Source organism: Euprymna scolopes, chromosome 36, assembly GCF_053919585.1.
Source record: "Euprymna scolopes isolate OS-2025 chromosome 36, ASM5391958v1, whole genome shotgun sequence".
NCBI lineage: Eukaryota > Metazoa > Mollusca > Cephalopoda > Sepiida > Sepiolidae > Euprymna > Euprymna scolopes.
In genome coordinates, this window is record NC_136517.1 from 68,957,891 (window position 1) to 68,977,123 (window position 19,233).

Here is a 19,233-nt window from a genome sequence, read left to right on the forward strand (position 1 = left end):
AGCGTGCGTTCCACAGATTCAACCGACATAAGTCCAGCTCAAATAAACAGAAGTTTATAGAAGCTAGAAATAATTGTAAAAGAGTGATAGAGACAGCTAAGACAGATTACTCTGAAACCACCAGAAAACGCATCGAAGCACAGAAATTAGGAACCCGGGATTTTTGGAAAATCTACAACAGTGTAGTAAATAATGGACAGTCAACTATTCCCCCACTATCAAACGATCATGAGGTTGCTTGCACGGCAACTGACAAGGCTAATCTGCTTGCCAGTCGGTTTGCCTCAAACTCCACACTGAACTCGGTACACCACTCACTCCCTGATTTTCCTCTGCGAACAGACACCTCACTAGACGATTTGAAAATCACCCCTTCTCAGGTACATGCTATTATAAAAAACCTAGACACCTCAAAAGCATGTGGACCAGATCTCATCCCGGCTGTGCTATTAAAAAAATGCTCTGCCGAGGTTGCTCCAGTTCTGTCCAAACTTTACAATAAATGCCTTAACGAATCTTGCTTTCCCGACTGCTGGAAAACCGCCTCTGTGGTACCAATCTTCAAGAATTCTGGTGAAAGAACTGACCCACTAAATTATCGACCCATTAGCCTCCTCCCGCTTTTTGCCAAAATATTTAATCAAGCCCTAGTCCAGCACCTAACAGCTGCTAAACTCCTGACTGACAAACAATATGGATTCAGGCAAGCCCGTTCAACAGCAGATATCTTAACTGTAGTTTCTGAACGTATATACCGTTCATTGGATAAAACAGGGGAGGGTAGAGCGGTGGCCTTCGATATATCTAAGGCTTTTGACAGGGTATGGCACGATGGTCTTCTAAGGAAAATTAGATCATATGGAATCACTGGAAGAATTCATAATGTAATTAAATCCTTCTTAAGCAATAGAAAAATCAAAGTTGTCCTCGACGGTTGTACATCCAAACAATACGACATAAATGCGGGAGTACCTCATGGGTCTATCCTTGGACCTCTATTATTCCTGATATTCATAAACGACCTCCCTGATAAAATTGTTTCGGAGATGGGTATATTTGCCGATGACACCACTCTCTATAACATATATGAGGGGAAAACAAATGAACACATATCCAAGGAAATGGCAGAAACACTAGAGGATGACCTCCAATCCGTAGTGGAATGGGGACAAAAATGGTTGGTCACATTCAATGCTGCTAAGACTAAGCTTGTTTCCTTCAATACCTACAAGAAACCTTCTCTACCACCAATAGCAATGGCCAAGAATACATTACCTGAAAGTACTTCTTTTAAACTCCTCGACCTAACGTTTACAGGGAATATGAACTGGAATAGATACATTGAGAGCATTGCCAGGGCTGCTGCAAGGAAGGTTGGCTCCCTCTACCGTGCTAGAAAACTACTTACGCCTGACAGTATCCTATACCTCTATAAGGCAACCATTCGCTCATGTATGAAGTACTGTTGTCACATCTGGGCTGGTGCATCTGCTTCTTGTCTCTCGCTCCTGGACAGGGTTCAAAAGAGAGTCACCAACCTGATAGGTCCTGAACTGTCATCTAGGCTTCAGCCTCTGTCCCATCGACAAGATGTTGCATCCCTCTGCCTGTTCTACAAATACTTCAATGGTGAATGCTCTGACGAACTGCAAACACTTGTACCTCCCCGATGTAACTACCCCCGACAAACCCGACAAGCTACTAAGTCTCATCTCTTTACAGTAGAGATCCCTAGGTGCAAGAAAGCCTTTTACTCCAATAGTTTCTTCCTCAGAACTGCGGGTCTTTGGAACTCCCTTCCGGGATTCTGCTTTCCCAACTGCAATGATATGCAGAAGTTCAAGTCTAATGTTAACAAACATCTTTCTACTCATCTCCCTTCATAATGACCCCGCTAATTAAGTCCCTGATAGTAGCCCCTGCTTCAAAGTGGCACTGTGTCTTGTTTGGGGTGAAAATTGAATAAAAAAAAAATAAAATAAAAAAAAAGTTCATCTTCTGTTTCTCTCCCCCTCTCTCTTCCCCTCTTAATATCTCTCTCTATCCATCTCTCCCTTTCCCTCTCTCAATCTATCTTTCTCTCTATATCACCCTCTCCATCTCTCTTTGAGCCCCTTTCTCTCTCTAACTCCCTCTATCTCTCTCCTTTCCTCTGTCTCATCCCTCTCCGTTTCTAACTCTCCCCCTCTCTCTGTTTATCTATCAATCCCTTTATCTCTCTATCTCCTTCTCTTTCTCTATTTTCCTCTCACTTTCTCTTTTCTATCTATATATCTTCCTCTCTATCTGTTCATCTCTAATCCCTCATCCTATTTTAGTCTCCTGAATTAATTTCAGTGAATAAGGCATTGTCAAAACATGGATAAATCCTATTTTAGTCACCTAATTTACTGACTGTGAGAATAGAAGTTATTTGGAAATTACTGCTACCTTGAACAGCTCCAGAAGTAACTGGTAAAACCTTTCTAATTAAATTGATTTTGGCAGCCATTTGGTAACAAAATGACATAGTCTTAGCCCTTGCTGCATGAGGAATACTTGCGACCTTGCTGCCAAGTAGAAGAATTATTTATTCTACTTTAAAACATTCAATTTTTCAAAAATCTCATGTTCGACATCTCCAAAACATCCAATATAGGGAAAAATATTGCAGAAATGCAAACTTATTGTTTAGGATGAATGCATAATGGTACGCAAAAAATCACTTGAGCCTCTTGGTCGATCCTTGCAAGATTTGCAAGGCAATGTCAGACCATTTGGGAATGCAGTAATATTGCTTGCAGGAGATTTCAGACAATGTTACCTGTTATTCTTCAATCAACACCAGCAGATGAAATAAATGCTTGCCTCAAATACTCTACTTTTTTGTTCCATGTGAAGACATTAAACTTAACTCAAAATATGCATATCCAGTTGCAGACTGTTCGATCCGCACAAAAATTTTTGCATCACTTATCTGCTTGTGATGTGTTTGTTTGATTGTAGATGTCGTATCCTTTGAAGTTGATGGTGTCCGTTTCTTTTAGAAGAGTTTCCTGTAGGCCGATTATACTGGGGTCATATTGTGCTATTATATGTTTGATTTCTTCGTAGTTTGGTTTTATGCCTCTGCAGTTCCACTGTATGATGTTTTTATTCATTTCCATAAGTAAGTTCATTTTTTTTGTTGTTTTTTTCTTTTTCCTTTTTTTTTTCTGTTTGGTTGTTGTTTAGGTTTTTATATCAGTATTCTATTGATTTGTTGAGTTTTGAGTGGTTTTTGTTTTGTGTTTACTTGAACTGCTTGGTTCCTCAGTCTCCATTTTCTCTTCCTGGTCAGTTCTGTTTTTGGAGCTAGATTTTTTCTTGTGACTCTCGATTTCAATCAATTCAAATTTGTTTTCATTTTCGATTAATATTGTCTCTGTTTTTTGTTTGTTTTGGTTTTTGGAAAGAGGATTTGTGTTTTCCTGTTCTGTTTCCATCTTTCCAGATATTGTGTTTATCTTCTGCTTTTGTCCTTGTTCGTGATTTGGATCTTCCACGATTTATTTGTGGTTTTTGTTGTTCGGGTTCTTTTTTGCTCTTTGGGACTTGTTTTAGATCATTTGGCTGAGTTTTCGAAGATACTGATATTTGTTTCTTGTTTTCGTTTTGGTTAGTTTTTAAAGTTTCAATTAGATTTTTGAGTTCGGAGATTAGTTTAAGTAGGTCTTGGTTTTGGGTTTTGGTTTGAAATTTTTGTAATGTCTGCGTAAGTGTTTATTTTTTCTCGAGAGCTTGCTATTTTCTTTGCTTCAGGAAAGGACACGTTTTGTTTGTATTTTATTTCGGCTATTTCTTTTTCTTTTGTGTAGATTTTGCATATTTTAGAGTATGCTGGGTGTTTTTCTTGGCAATTTGGCCATTTCGTTTCGTTTGGGCATTCACTTTCAGTGTGGTTAGGTTCTTTTAAGCCACATTTTCCACATATTTTCTGTCCTTTGCATGTTTCTCTGTTATGTCCATATTTATGACACTTATAACATCTCAAAGGGGCTGGTATATATTGTTCTCCTTTTTCTATTGTGTATCCGATTTTTATTTCTTTGGGAATTTTTGGTGTATTGAAAGTTAGTACGTAGGTTTTTGTAGGTATGGTTTGACCATTCTTTTTTATATTTATTCGAATGTGATCGATTACTCCCTGTTTTCTTAGGGCATTTTCTATTTCTTCTGCTGTAGCCAAGGTTAAATCATGGCTTTTTATAACACCTTTTGATGTGTTTAGTCTTTCATGAGCATTTCTAGATATGGAATTTTTCCATCTCTAAGATGTTTTTTGCGTCTTTATAGTTGTCGACTGTGACAAGTAGATTGCCATTTTTCATTTTTTTTTGCTGTTTTTGGGTTGCTGTTTTGAGACAGAATTTTTTCAATTAAGAATGGAGATAGATTGCTAATCTTTTTTCCTTCTAAGGTTTCGATTACTATGAATCTTGGATATTTTTCTTTATCAATTATTTCATAGTTATATTCTTGTTCACTGTCTGAGCTGGTTACGTCAGAGTGGGTTCTTTTCGATTTTGTTGTATTTTTTTGGTTTCTGGGTTTTTTGTTTGGGTTTATTATATCCATAGAAGTTTGTTTCGATTTTCATCTCTCTTGCTCCCCACCCTCCTCGGAGACCAAAATTGGGAGATGTAAGGGGGGAAACCCATTCGCCCTTTCATCCCAGGGATACAAAAGAGATATACTCAATTGATTGAGTTTGTTCCATCATTTCCTGTTTCCTCCTTTAGTTTCTTCTTTCCCAGTTTGATAGAAACGTTCGTTAGGGAGCAGTTGTGTGGTTTTTGTCTCATCAATTGATTGGCCCTTGCCATCGCCTTCTAACACTTAACTGGTTTGTCTATGTTTGTAGTAATGAAATGTATTATCTTTGTATTAAAATTTTTTTTTATTTTTTTTATTTTATTTTTTTTTTAGATGTTATAATTGACATTTTCAGTGTAAGTGTTAGGGCTTGATATGACTAGCCGCTTGATCGGATCGGGCCTCTCCGACCGCCCGTCTAGCCTAGTACAAGGCCAAAGTAGAGTGTTGCTACAGATACCTTTATTTTCCCTAGGCATCAGTTTCTCAGCCACCAGGATCCTTTTCCTAGGCATCACGGGTTGCCACCCACGGCCAACAGGTAGCCCCGTTGAGGGACTTTTACCCTCTGCAGGGGGGCAGTCGGCGTATTCTAATGTCCTGCTGACAGGGTCAACCGGGAAGTAGGGAAGGAAAAAGGAAGGAGGGGGGGGGGACCGGGCTGTTGTTTTTATTTTGTTTTTGTAGAACATAATTAAGTTTTACAAAAGAGAATAGAAAACAAAAACAGAAATCGATGTAGATGCATTTCGTCTCAGGAAGCCAATAGGCAGCCTGATCTGGTAGCACCAGGTGTGCTGGGAGGGGGGGGGGTTAAATCAAAACAAAAGAATAAGCAAAGTAATAACCCTGTTTAAATATTATATAAAAAGAAAGAATGTTAAAACTTTAAAAAAAAAAAAAAATTGTTGCCCAGATGTTTGTGTCGGGGGGGGGGGCATAAAAAACGTTTTGGTAGGTAGGCAGGATCAAACCCGAAGCCTTAAGGCAAAGTTGGAAAATAAAGTGTGAAAAAATGTGACACATAAACCGCTCAGCCATCAAGAAAGATTAACTGAAACACGTTTGAATTTATTTAAGTATAAAATTGACATGTGTCCGCACTTAATGCGGGGCAGTTTTTTTAATGATAGAAGTTAATGCGGGGCAATTTTTTTTGAGTTTGTTTACCCAATTTTGGCTGGTTTTATTTCCCAAAGATGTATGGGGGGTGGGGGTGGGGGACCAGCTCCTCACAAAAAGGTGATTGTCCAAATTGAATAGCAATTGTCTGATATAAGGAGAAACTCTGCATTGATCAAAGCTGATTGCTCTCTGGACGTTCCCGGAATCACGCACAAGGAACTATGCGTTAAGCTTCGAATTAGTTTCGGTTTTATACGAAAAAGCAATCAAACACATGAGAAGCCAAAATAGCAATAATTTTGCAAAAGTCGCTGTAAATAAATCTAGACGCTACACGCGTTCCCAAATTGTAGGGGGTATATAAACACTTCTAAGCGATAGTAACCCCCCTCCCCAAGCGAAAAAAGCCTTTCTGGGACATGCATAAAATGTGCACACACATTTTGCCTTTTATATATATATAGACTAGCGGGGGTACCCGGCGTTGCCCGGGTGTTTAGAGGTGTGTGTAGAATCAAATAAAAAAGAAACCGGGTTGGGGGTTAAAGTTGGTTGGATCGAACCCGAAGCCTTGAGGCGAAATTTGAAAATAAAATCGGCCAGCCAGAATGAGTTACTGAAAGATGTTTGAATTTAAGTAAGAACCAAATTGACAGATGCGCGCATGCATTATGTGATATATGAAGTTTTAAAAAACTGTGAACCAACTGACCGCTTCTCTGAAAAAAGCCTTTTCTGGACATACAGAAACAGCGAACACACATACATACATACATTTTTGCTTTTATATATATAGATGTTTTCAATTATCCATCAATCTATTTTATTCAGGCATTGTTGTAGTTGCAAATTAAAAAGTCAACTCCATACAATGATCCTGGAGACTTTAACCAATATTACCAATTTTTATATAAGATAAGCTAACAGATAATATACTTGTTATTATGATATCCATTATTATATTATGCATAGTTGTTATTATGATATCTATTATTATATTATGCATAGTTGTTATTATGATATCTATTATTATATTATGTATACTTGTTATAATGATCTCCATTACTATATTATGTATAGTTGTTATTATGATATCCATTATTATATTATGTAAACTTGTTATTATGATATCCATTATTATATTATGTATAGTTGTTATTATCATATCCATTATTATATTACGTAAACGTGTTATTATGATATCCATTATTATATTATGTATAGTTATTATTATGATATCCATTATTATATTATGTAAAGTTGTTATTATGATATGCGTTATATATTATGTATAGTTGTAATTATGATATCCATTATTATATTATGTAAACTTGTTATTATGATATCCATTATTATATTATGTATACTTGTTATTATGATATCCATTATTATATTATGTAAACTTGCTATTATTATATCCATTATTATATTATGTATACTTGTTATTATGATATCCATTATTATATTATGTATAGTTGTTATTATGATATCCATTATTATATTATGTAAACTTGTTATTATGATATCCATTATTATATTATGTATACTTGTTATTATGATATCCATTATTATATTATGTATAGTTGTTATTATGATATCCATTATTATATTATGTATAGTTGTTATAATGATATCCATTATTATATTATGTACACTTGCTATTATTATATCCATTATTATATTATGTATACTTGTTATTATGATATCCATTATTATATTATGTAAACTTGTTATTATGATATCCATTATTATATTATGTATACTTGTTATTATGATATCCATTATTATATTATGTATACTTGTTATTATGATATCCATTATTATATTATGTATAGTTGTTATTATGATATCCATTATTATATTATGTATACTTGTTATTATGATATCCATTATTATATTATGTATAGTTGTTATTACGATATCCATTATTATATTATGATTACTTGTTATTATGATATCCATTATTATATTATGTATACTTGTTATTATGATATCCATTATTATATTATGTAAACTTGCTATTATTATATCCATTATTATATTATGTATACTTGTTATTATGATATCCATTATTATATTATGTATAGTTGTTATTATGATATCCATTATTATATTATGATTACTTGTTATTATGATATCCATTATTATATTATGTATACTTGTTATTATGATATCCATTATTATATTATGTAAACTTGCTATTATTATATCCATTATTATATTATGTATACATGTTATTATGATATCCATTATTATATTATGATTACTTGTTATTATGATATCCATTATTATATTATGTAAACTTGCTATTATGATATCCATTATTATATTATGTAAACTTGCTATTATTATATCCATTATTATATTATGTATACTTGTTATTATGATATCCATTATTATATTATGTAAACTTGTTATTATGATATCCATTATTATATTATGTATACTTGTTATTATGATATCCATTATTATATTATGTAAACTTGTTATTATGATATCCATTATTATATTATGTAAACTTGTTATTATGATATCCATTATTATATTATGTATACTTGTTATTACGATATCCATTATTATATTATGTATACTTGTTATTATGATATCCATTATTATATTATGTATACTTGTTATTATGATATCCATTATTATATTATGTAAACTTGCTATTATTATATCCATTATTATATTATGTATACTTGTTATTATGATATCCATTATTATATTATGTAAACTTGTTATTATGATATCCATTATTATATTATGTAAACTTGCTATTATTATATCCATTATTATATTATGTAAACTTGCTATTATTATATCCATTATTATATTATGTATACTTGTTATTATGATATCCATTATTATATTATGTATACTTGTTATTATGATATCCATTATTATATTATGTATAGTTGTTATTATGATATCTATTATTATATTATGTATAGTTGTTATTATGATATCCATTATTATATTATGTATAGTTGTTATTATGATATCCATTATTATATTATGTATACTTGTTATTATGATATCCATTATTATATTATGTAAACTTATTATGATATCCATTATTATATTATGTATAGTTATTATGATATCCATTATTATATTATGTATAGTTATTATGATATCCATTATTATATTATGTATACTTGTTATTATGATATCCATTATTATATTATGTATAGTTATTATGATATCCATTATTATATTATGTATAGTTCTTATTATGATATCCATTATTATATTATGTAAACTTGTTATTATGATATCCATTATTATATTATGTAAACTTGTTATTATGATATCCATTATTATATTATGTAAACTTGTTATTATGATATCCATTATTATATTATGTAAACTTGTTATTATGATATCCATTATTATATTATGTATACTTGTTATTATGATATCCATTATTATATTATGTATAGTTATTATGATATCCATTATTATATTATGTATAGTTGTTATGATATCCATTATTATATTATGTAAACTTATTATGATATCCATTATTATATTATGTATAGTTATTATGATATCCATTATTATATTATGTATAGTTCTTATTATGATATCCATTATTATATTATGTAAACTTGTTATTATGATATCCATTATTATATCATGTAAACTTATTATGATATCCATTATTATATTATGTATAGTTATTATGATATCCATTATTATATTATGTAAACTTGTTATTATGATATCCATTATTATATTATGTATAGTTATTATGATATCCATTATTATATTATGTATAGTTCTTATTATGATATCCATTATTATATTATGTAAACTTGTTATTATGATATCCATTATTATATTATGTAAACTTGTTATTATGATATCCATTATTATATTATGTATAGTTGTTATTATGATATCCATTATTTAATTTTGTATAGTTGTTATTATGATATCCATTATTATATTATGTAAACTTGTTATTATGATATCAATTATTATATTATGTAAACTTGTTATGATATCCATTATTATATTATGTATAGTTGTTATTATGATATCCATTATTATATTATGTATAGTTCTTATTATGATATCCATTATTATATTATGTAAACTTGTTATTATGATATCCATTATTATATTATGTAAACTTGTTATTATGATATCCATTATTATATTATGTAAACTTGTTATTATGATATCCATTATTATATTATGTATACTTGTTATTATGATATCCATTATTATATTATGTATAGTGGTTATTATGATATCCATTATTATATTATGTAAACTTGTTATTATGATATCCATTATTATATTATGTAAACTTGTTATTATGATATCCATTATTATATTATGTATACTTGTTATTATGATATCCATTATTATATTATGTATAGTTGTTATTATGATATCCATTATTATATTATGTATAGTTGTTATTATGATATCCATTATTATATTATGTAAACTTGTTATTATGATATCCATTATAATATTATGTATAGTTGTTATTATGATATCCATTATTATATTATGTAAACTTGTTATTATGATATCCATTATTATATTATGTATACTTGTTATTATGATATCCATTATTATATTATGTATAGTTGTTATTATGATATCCATTATTATATTATGTGTACTTGTTATTATGATATCCATTATTATATTATGTATACTTGTTATTATGATATCCATTATTATATTATATATACTTGTTATTATATTATCCATTATTATATTATGTATACTTGTTATTATGATATCCATTATTATATTATGTATACTTGTTATTATGATATCCATTATTATATTATGTGTACTTGTTATTATATTATCCATTATTATATTATGTATACTTGTTATTATGATATCCATTATTATATTATATATACTTGTTATTATGATATCTATTATATTATGATTACTTGTTATTATGATATCCATTATTATATTATGTATACTTGTTATTATGATATCCATTATTATATTATGTATACTTGTTATTATATTATCCATTATCATATTATGTATACTTGTTATTATGATATCCATTATTATATTATGTATACTTGTTATTATATTATCCATTATTATATTATGTATACTTGTTATTATGATATCCATTATTATATTATGTATACTTGTTATTATGATATCCATTATTATATTATGTATACTTGTTATTATATTATCCATTATTATATTATGTATACTTGTTATTATGATATCCATTATTATATTATGTATACTTGTTATGATATCCATTATTATATTATATATACTTGTTATTATATTATCCATTATTATATTATATATACTTGTTATTATATTATCCATTATTATATTATATATACTTGTTATTATGATACCCATTATTATATTATGTATATTTGTTATTATGATATCCATTATTATATTATGTAAACTTGTTATTATATTATCCATTATTATATTATGTATACTTGTTATTATGATATCCATTATTATATTATGTATACTTGTTATTACGATATCCATTATTATATTATGTATACTTGTTATTATATTATCCATTATTATATTATATATACTTGTTATTATATTATCCATTATTATATTATATATACTTGTTATTATATTATTCATTATTATATTATGTATAGTTGTTATTATGATATCCATTATTATATTATATATACTTGTTATTATGATATCCATTATTATATATACTTGGTATTATGATATCCAGTGATTCTGATGTTACATTTCTCCAAACACTGTATTTTATGTTTACGGATTTTGTATTGTTATGTATTAGGTAGTGTATTGTTTTATATATATTTTCTTTACTATGTTCCATATGACTTTATTCTTTGCATTGATCATTTTTTTATATGCAGTTTTGCCATTTTTTCTTAGGTTCTTTAAATATTTGTCTGCTTTGGCCTTAGAATGTTTAAAATGTATTTAGTTATATTTTTTGTTGGTTGTTTGGAAATTTTCTTAGAGTATTTCAGCGTTTCTTTATAGTTTTCCTACAATCACCATGAAATAGCTGGATGTTTTTGGTATACTTTCCTTCGCTATTAATATTAATATATTAGTAAATTGGGTGGTCGGGTCTTTACTTGTAATGGTATAATTGCTTGATTTTTCGCAATTGGATTTTTTTAACGTTACAACACAGTGTTTGTACTTCAGTTTGAAAACGTTTTCTAAGAAACTCACATGTGTAGTCATGGACTTTCCAGTTATAATTCAGATCAGGATCACATATTGCTAAGTTTATTTTACAAGGAATGTTCTAAAAGTAAGGTCTATTTTTTAACTTAATAACTAAAATCTTGAAGAATTATGAAGACAGGAATGGTACCATTAAAATAAACAACTTTTTGTGGTACATAATTTATTTTTCTACACAGTCACCTCCATTCTCAATGCACCAGGAATCCTATGATGCACCCCTGCTTCTGACACACATCTATGACAGATTGTTTTCTCAAAGTCTAATCAATATCTGCAACAGAGATATGAAACTTTCAGGTCATGAATGCATAAGTTCAATCATCATAACAATGAAATTTACAATCCTCTTTGTTCCATTTTGATGGAATAAAAAAATTGGAGGCATTTCTTTTAAAATACCCCCCATAGAATATGTGTAAGTTGCTGAATGTAGATGTGTTTACTTTAATATTATACACAATTGGTGTTTATTCAATATTCACTAATATTTTATTTTTATCTACAAATTTTATGTCCGACTCCCAATTAAAATATACAATCAGTTGCTCTGAATTCAAACAACTTGGTCAATTAGAAGCTAATTGTACTGCTTGTATTTTTTTTCCGGGGTGGGGGCTACTATTTAAAAAATTAAATTGGCATAAAAGTGAAATACTTTTTCTTCAAACTTAAAAACAAAAAAGTAACTCTTAAGTCCGAATGTGATTTTTCGTTTTACTATAAAAATTAACTCTTGATTCCTATTATTTTAATAGTTGATAACTACAAAAAAGTTTTAGAAAATTTTAAAAGGGATTAGCTAACTGCTAATCGCCTGAGGCACCCCTTTCAGGAAATGCAGATATTTTTTATTTGTCAGTGTTTTTTTTTGTATTTGACTTGTATTTCAAAAATATTTTCCTTTAGTCTAAAACAAAAAACCAAAAAAAAAACTGTTTATTTCTTTTACAAAGATTTTTAATGAAGAAAAAAAAACAAACAAACATTATGCCAATGTGTCTAAATTAAAATTGATTGCTTCTTGTTTTTGACATAAGAATCTAAGACAACTGATTTTAATTTTAAAGAATAGTTATTTCCTTGCCTCCCCACGAGGGCAGAGTTAAACTCAAGGTTGGTATGGTCTGGAGAAATCCAGTTTTCCCAAAAGTGGCACACTGAATGTGATAGTTTATTTTACCAGCATACCAACCCTTTTGGGTTATCTAATGCTGAAGAGATTGTTTAGTTTAATTTGTTTATTGATAGTTGGGTTTTTTTTTATTTAGATTTTAGTGTGATTATTGCAATCTGCTATGTTTTAATTGTATATTATGTGTTTTGAGGTTGTTTTCTTTTTCTAATTATACTCTATTGTGTATAGCTTTGTTGCTTTTAAGAACTCAATGAAATTGTTATGTGATAGCGGTGTGCCCTATTTGGAGTCTTGCTATTACCACTTTCTAGCTTCTTGTCATCATTCTATTAGAGATTTTGTCTTGTTTTTTTCTTTGAGGTCAGGCTTTATTTAATACAGCATGTTGATTTTGCAGAAATTCCATGACTCTTGCCATTTATTAGGTTGAGAAGAAAGTTATTATGGAATTTTTAATTTTGGTTTAAAATTATGTATTTTCAAATAATTTTGATTTAAAATTATGTATTTTCAAATAATTTTGATTTAAAATTATGTATTTTCAAATAATTTTGATTTAAAATTATGTATTTTCAAATAATTTTGATTTAAAATTATGTATTTTCAAATAATTTTGATTTAAAATTATGTATTTTCAAATAATTTTGATTTAAAATTATGTATTTTCAAATAAGTTTTTGTTATAATGCCTTTGCACTATATATCTTTTTAGAGAGCGTTTTTTTTTCTATCTAATCGTTTGAATTACAATCGTTTTAAAACAATTATGTCTTCTTTTCAGAACGTTGAATACAATATGGAAGGAAGCAACTTCGCCCAAATTTTCTTATTTCAATTCAAGCTAGGGCGAAAAGCTGCTGGAACAGATCACAGTATCAATAAAGTGTCTGGCCCAGAAACAACTACTAAACGCACAGCACAATAATGGTTTAAGAAATTTTGTAGCAGCGACAAGTGTTGAGGATGATGAGCGTAGTGGTTTGCCATCGGATTACAACGATCGATTAAGAGTTTTAGTCGAAACCAATCCACATACAAGAGTTCGAAAACTTGCTTCTGAATTAGACATAACATATACAATGATTTCCAAACATTTGAGAGAGATTGAAAAGACAAAAAAAACTTAATAAATGGGTACCTCATCAATTGAACGACAACCAAAAAAGAAACGCTGTTATGAAGTATCATCTTTCCTTCTTTTACGCGACAAGAACAACCCGTTTTTCTTGGAGTTGTGACTTGCGATGAAAAGTGGGTTCTTTACGACAACCAGCGATGCTCAGCTCAGTGGTTAGATTCCAACGAAGCTCTATGGCACTTCCTGAATCCAGAGTTGCACCAAAAGAAAGTCATGCTGACGGTTTGGTGGTCTATAAATGGTCTCATCCATTAGGGTTTTTTTTTTAATGCAGGCAAAACCATTACAATGGAAAAAAGTACTGTCAACTAATGGGTGAAATGCATCAGAAACTTTGACAACAACACCCAGCAGTAGTCAACAGAAAAGGCCCAATTCTCCTCCATGACAATGCCTAACTGATTGTTGCTAAACCAACCCTGCAGAAGTTGAACAAATTGGGCTACAAAACTGTGCCTCATCTGCCATACTCTCCAGACCTCTCACCTATCGACTAACACTTTTTCAAGCATCTCAACAACTTTATGTGTGAGAAATGCTTAAAAAATCTAAGCAATATAAAAAATGCTTTCAGTGATTTCATTGCAAACTGAACGTTTTTAGTGACATTATAACTGATAATGAGTTTGAGATTATTATATATTTGTTTCAGTTGGTTTTAAGGGTAATGTCTAAGGCTAATTCTATGGCTGTAGTTTCACTACTGAAAACTGAGCTGTTGTCTGGAAGGCGGTTTTATAGTGTTATATTGTTAGATGTAGCTGCACCTATGACTTTGTTCAGGTCTTTAGATCCATCTGTGTATATGTGTGTCCAGTTTGGGTATTGTTCTTATATGTTATTGAGATTGTCTTTCTAGATTGTAGCGTGCGTATTAGATTTGGAATATTTTATTTAGTTTAGGATGATTCTTGGTCGCTTTTAGTACTCAGGGAGAAAATTTAAATTTATGGATTATTAGACAATTTTCTAGTATGTATTTCATTTGCAGTCTGTAGGTTTTTATGGCATGTTTTTCTTTGTTGAAGAGGTTTTGGTATTTGGGGTGAAAGACAGTTGTATGTGGGATTATTATGGTTTGAGTCGAGTTCAATGTAGTTGAGAAGGGTTAGTTTTTCTCATCTCATGGAAAGTAGGTATTCCAAGGCTTCTGCATACTATTGCTGAAGTTCTGAAAGTTCCTAGAACCATTCTGAGTTCTTGATTGTGAATTTTTTCCAATTCTCTTAAATAAGATTTTCTTGCAGATCCATTGATGAAATTGGCGTAGTCCAGCTTTGATCTGATAAGCGATCTGTAAATTTTCAGTAGGATTTTTCTGTTTCCCAGTTTGTGTTGGTAATTATTTGAACAAGCTTGAACATTTTCTGGAAAGTTGGGACCTTTTTTAATGATGTTCAATATGACTTTTATGGGTTTTTTTTTTTTTTTTTGAACTTTTAACTGTTGTAACTGAACAGATCTGTCAGGTTATGAATAATTCCGGAGAGGGTAATGCATGTATTTAGCATTTGGTGTTTGAGAGAGTGTAGTATTATGGTCTTCTACACAAGCTTCAGGGTTATGGTATTATAGTGGTGAAGGTCTTGACATTACTGGTTGTTTTCATAGTAATCGAATCTTAAGGGTAACCCTGAATGGTGTCTCTTCATTCTCTTTTTCTATCAACGCTCGTGTTCCTCACAGCTGTTCTAGGCTCAACTCTGTTTCTTCGCTATATCAATGATTTTCCAGAGAATATCATTCAGAAGATTACCATTTATGCTGATGATACCATTGATGATTACCATTTATGCTGATGAAACCACCTTCTAGTCTGCTGTTGCATCTCACCAATCTCTTTTAGATCAGTTGAACTATGCAAATTAACTACAAGTTGAACTATGCAACTTAACTACAAGTTGACATAGGTTTCATTGTGCATTCGGGTATGAAATGGCTTGTTATGACTCACTCAAAGGGATGTCCCTTCTTCTCTTTAGATTCTTATAAACTTTTTAATCTTTCTTTTTCATCAAACCTTTCTTGGATCCTGTTGTGGGGAATCACCCTCAAAATGAACTAATCCCTCGTCAAGCGTCAGGTGGGGACCTAATTCCAGAGTGATGCTCGCATGCTCAGTGAATTACCTACACTTTTCGTTTGTAACATTTCCATTTTTCATGTAATACATGTTTAAACTGTTCTCCGTTGTTCTATTCTTTATGGCTACTTGTGAGCCACAACAGATCCATTGCTCTTTCTGCTTTTCATAAAGTCAGTTCTCCATCATTCTAAACATTTTCTCACACCTGATGCTATTCTCTATCTCTACAAATCTAATATCAGACCATATATGGAGTACTGTTGTCATTTGTACTGGTAAATCTGTGCCCCACTTGAGGATTCTTGATAAGGTGGAAAAATGTATCTGCAATTTGATTGGCCCTACCCATTCTTCTTCTCTGCACCTCTTTCCTACTCACGTGATGTTGCGAATATAAATAGTATTACACCATGTGTTCTTAGAATTGTCTCAACTATTCCCAGCTTCCTTTGTTGGTTTTGTGATCTCTATCAATTTGCTGTTTTGATGTCTCATTGTAATATAGTTTCTCATTACTAGTAAGTTCTTTCCAAGAACTGTAGTCTTGTAAAACTTTCTTGCTGCTGATTGTTTTCCTTTCTACCTATAGCTTTGATTTTTTCAAGGCTATGGTCAATAGGCATCTACTGTCTTCGTGAGCTCCTTATATCAAGTGGCTTTATACCTTGTCTGGAGCAATTTCTATTTAAAAAAAAAAACAGAAAGGGGAAAAAAGCAAAAATGGAAAAAAAAAAAGCACTGTTTAGTGCATTTTTGATCAGGAAGTCGTTATCTTCAGAAATTTTCATCCAGTAGCACCAGGAACAAATTTGTGTAGAGTAGGCAACATACATGAAGAAATTCTTTCCAGGTAATTGTTTTATGAAATTACATTGCTACATATTTCATTTCTATTTTGTACAGGTTGACATCAGCCTTAACAAATGAGAACACTTATATTGCTTATTCTATTGCTAATTGAGATGAATTGCATGACTTACGATACAATATTACTTGTTTTATCTTTAACTGTCATTTCACATTTACTTATTTGGATGAAATGTTTGCTTATGGCATCTAGGATTCTCAAGCATCTAAGCACTGACCAACCTCAACATTGCTCAACTTTGATGATTTGATAAGAACTAATATTCTGACATAATTTAACTGTAAGACAACAAATTATACTTTTTTGTTATTACCTTGTTATTGTCAAAATTTTTTAGGCAGTTTACAGAAAATTTAACTTACATTTTCTGTAGACACACAAAACATAACTGATATTTTTAAAACTATTTTCTTTAGATATTCTGACTGATTTTTCCCAATTGGCCACTCTTACAGTTGTCATACAGAAAGATGCCAATGAAATTGCAGCAGCCAACGTCATTTAAGAAAATATTTATTTATTATCATTGGTTTATTATAAAGAAATCTATTTATATTGATTAGAACAAAAACAATTTAAAAAAAAAACAATATAAAAAAGGTTTCTGTTTGTTATTCAAAAAAATAAGTATCTATTTATGAAACTTACCTTACAATGAGTGTTTCTTTTGTCTTGAGTTAAATTTTCTTAAAGTTTTGTCAAAATTGTCCAATAATTATTCATTGTATTTTTGTTCATAACAACAAAAAAAAATATTGTTTTCATTTTTCAACTAATTTTTTATCAAATAACTTTTGTAAAAAACAGATATATTTTTTAATCAAAAACATTGGTCAGTGTTTGCACAAAAAAAAAATCACAAAACTCTTAGTGTTTTATGTAAACTGCTCAGAAAATTCTGATAGTAGCATGGTCCTTATTTTGCACAAGTACCCAACAAACAACTGATTTGATTTGGTCTGTCTGTTTTATGAAAAATCAAACCCTTTTCAACCATTTTATGCTGAAGCACAATTTGTAACAGTACTTATTGCATATGATTAATTGAATGCAAGTTGTTATTTCATTCATTTAGTAGAAATAGTGTTTGCTAAAAGTATTACTGCATCAATAGCCAAATAAAGAGTAATTGGACTTAAAGAAATACAAAAGTTGACTTACATCTCCTGACACAGTGCTGGTTTTATAGCTATCAAATTCTGGTACAGTCTTTGGTTTGAAATATTCAAATAATGATTGTGAGGATTCCCAATTCAAGTTGATCTGCAAGAGAAAAGAAAACACAAAAAAAAAATTTTTTTTTCATAATATGTTCATGGACTTTGAACATTAAACAATCTACTTAAGCGTGATGGACCAAAATGGATGGATTACTAGCTTGTTTTGTTTTATAGCATTTTAATACAATGTGAGTCATCTAATACTGAATCGAATTATTTTATAAAAATATGTTTCAAATTCTTATAATCTTCAATTCGTTTCATGGTGTACATTTTTGTTTACATTTCATTTTATGCAGTAATTTTCAAATATGAACTTGTATTTTGTATATACTTTGATATTGTTTATATTTTGGAGTTGTTAATTCTTTAAACCACCCCATAAAAACTCACTTTCTTTAAGGAAGTATATCAATGTATACTTTAGTTTTTCTTTTCAAATGATTACTATGTGGCTTTAACGGATTTTTGTATAAGCTCAATCAGTAATATGTTTAATAAGTTTCTTAATTTTGTTTTCTGTTTTATTCTAGGCAAATGTTATTTTTTTATATATTTATTGCAGTTCTTTAATTGATATATTTATTATTTTTCTTGTTTCATTTAATAGCAGATTTTCTCGTCCATGCATGTATTCATTAAAATCTAGCAAATTGATTTGAAATATAGACTAAATAGTTTCAAAAATTCTATTGTTTTTCAGTTGGTGAGAGGGGATCCTATCATCATACTTTTCCTTAAGCATGTAAATTGGACTTAAATACATAATATTTTTTTTGTTTTTTTTTAATGGAGAGGAGACAATGCATTGTGGATACG

The 19,233-nt window shown here is 29.9% G+C and overlaps 1 protein-coding gene across 2 annotated transcripts in view; it reads right to left on the reverse strand.

Annotated features, from left to right (window-relative positions):
- The window catches only part of LOC145260567 (calcineurin-binding protein cabin-1-like), a 567,854-nt gene that overhangs the window by 323,831 nt on the left and 224,790 nt on the right, over positions 1–19,233 (reverse strand). For both annotated transcript variants that reach the window (XM_080118824.1, XM_080118826.1), the window contains exon 28: positions 18,356–18,457. In XM_080118824.1, the coding sequence (XP_079974950.1) occupies positions 18,356–18,457 (102 nt within the window). The remainder of the gene's footprint in view (positions 1–18,355; positions 18,458–19,233) is intronic.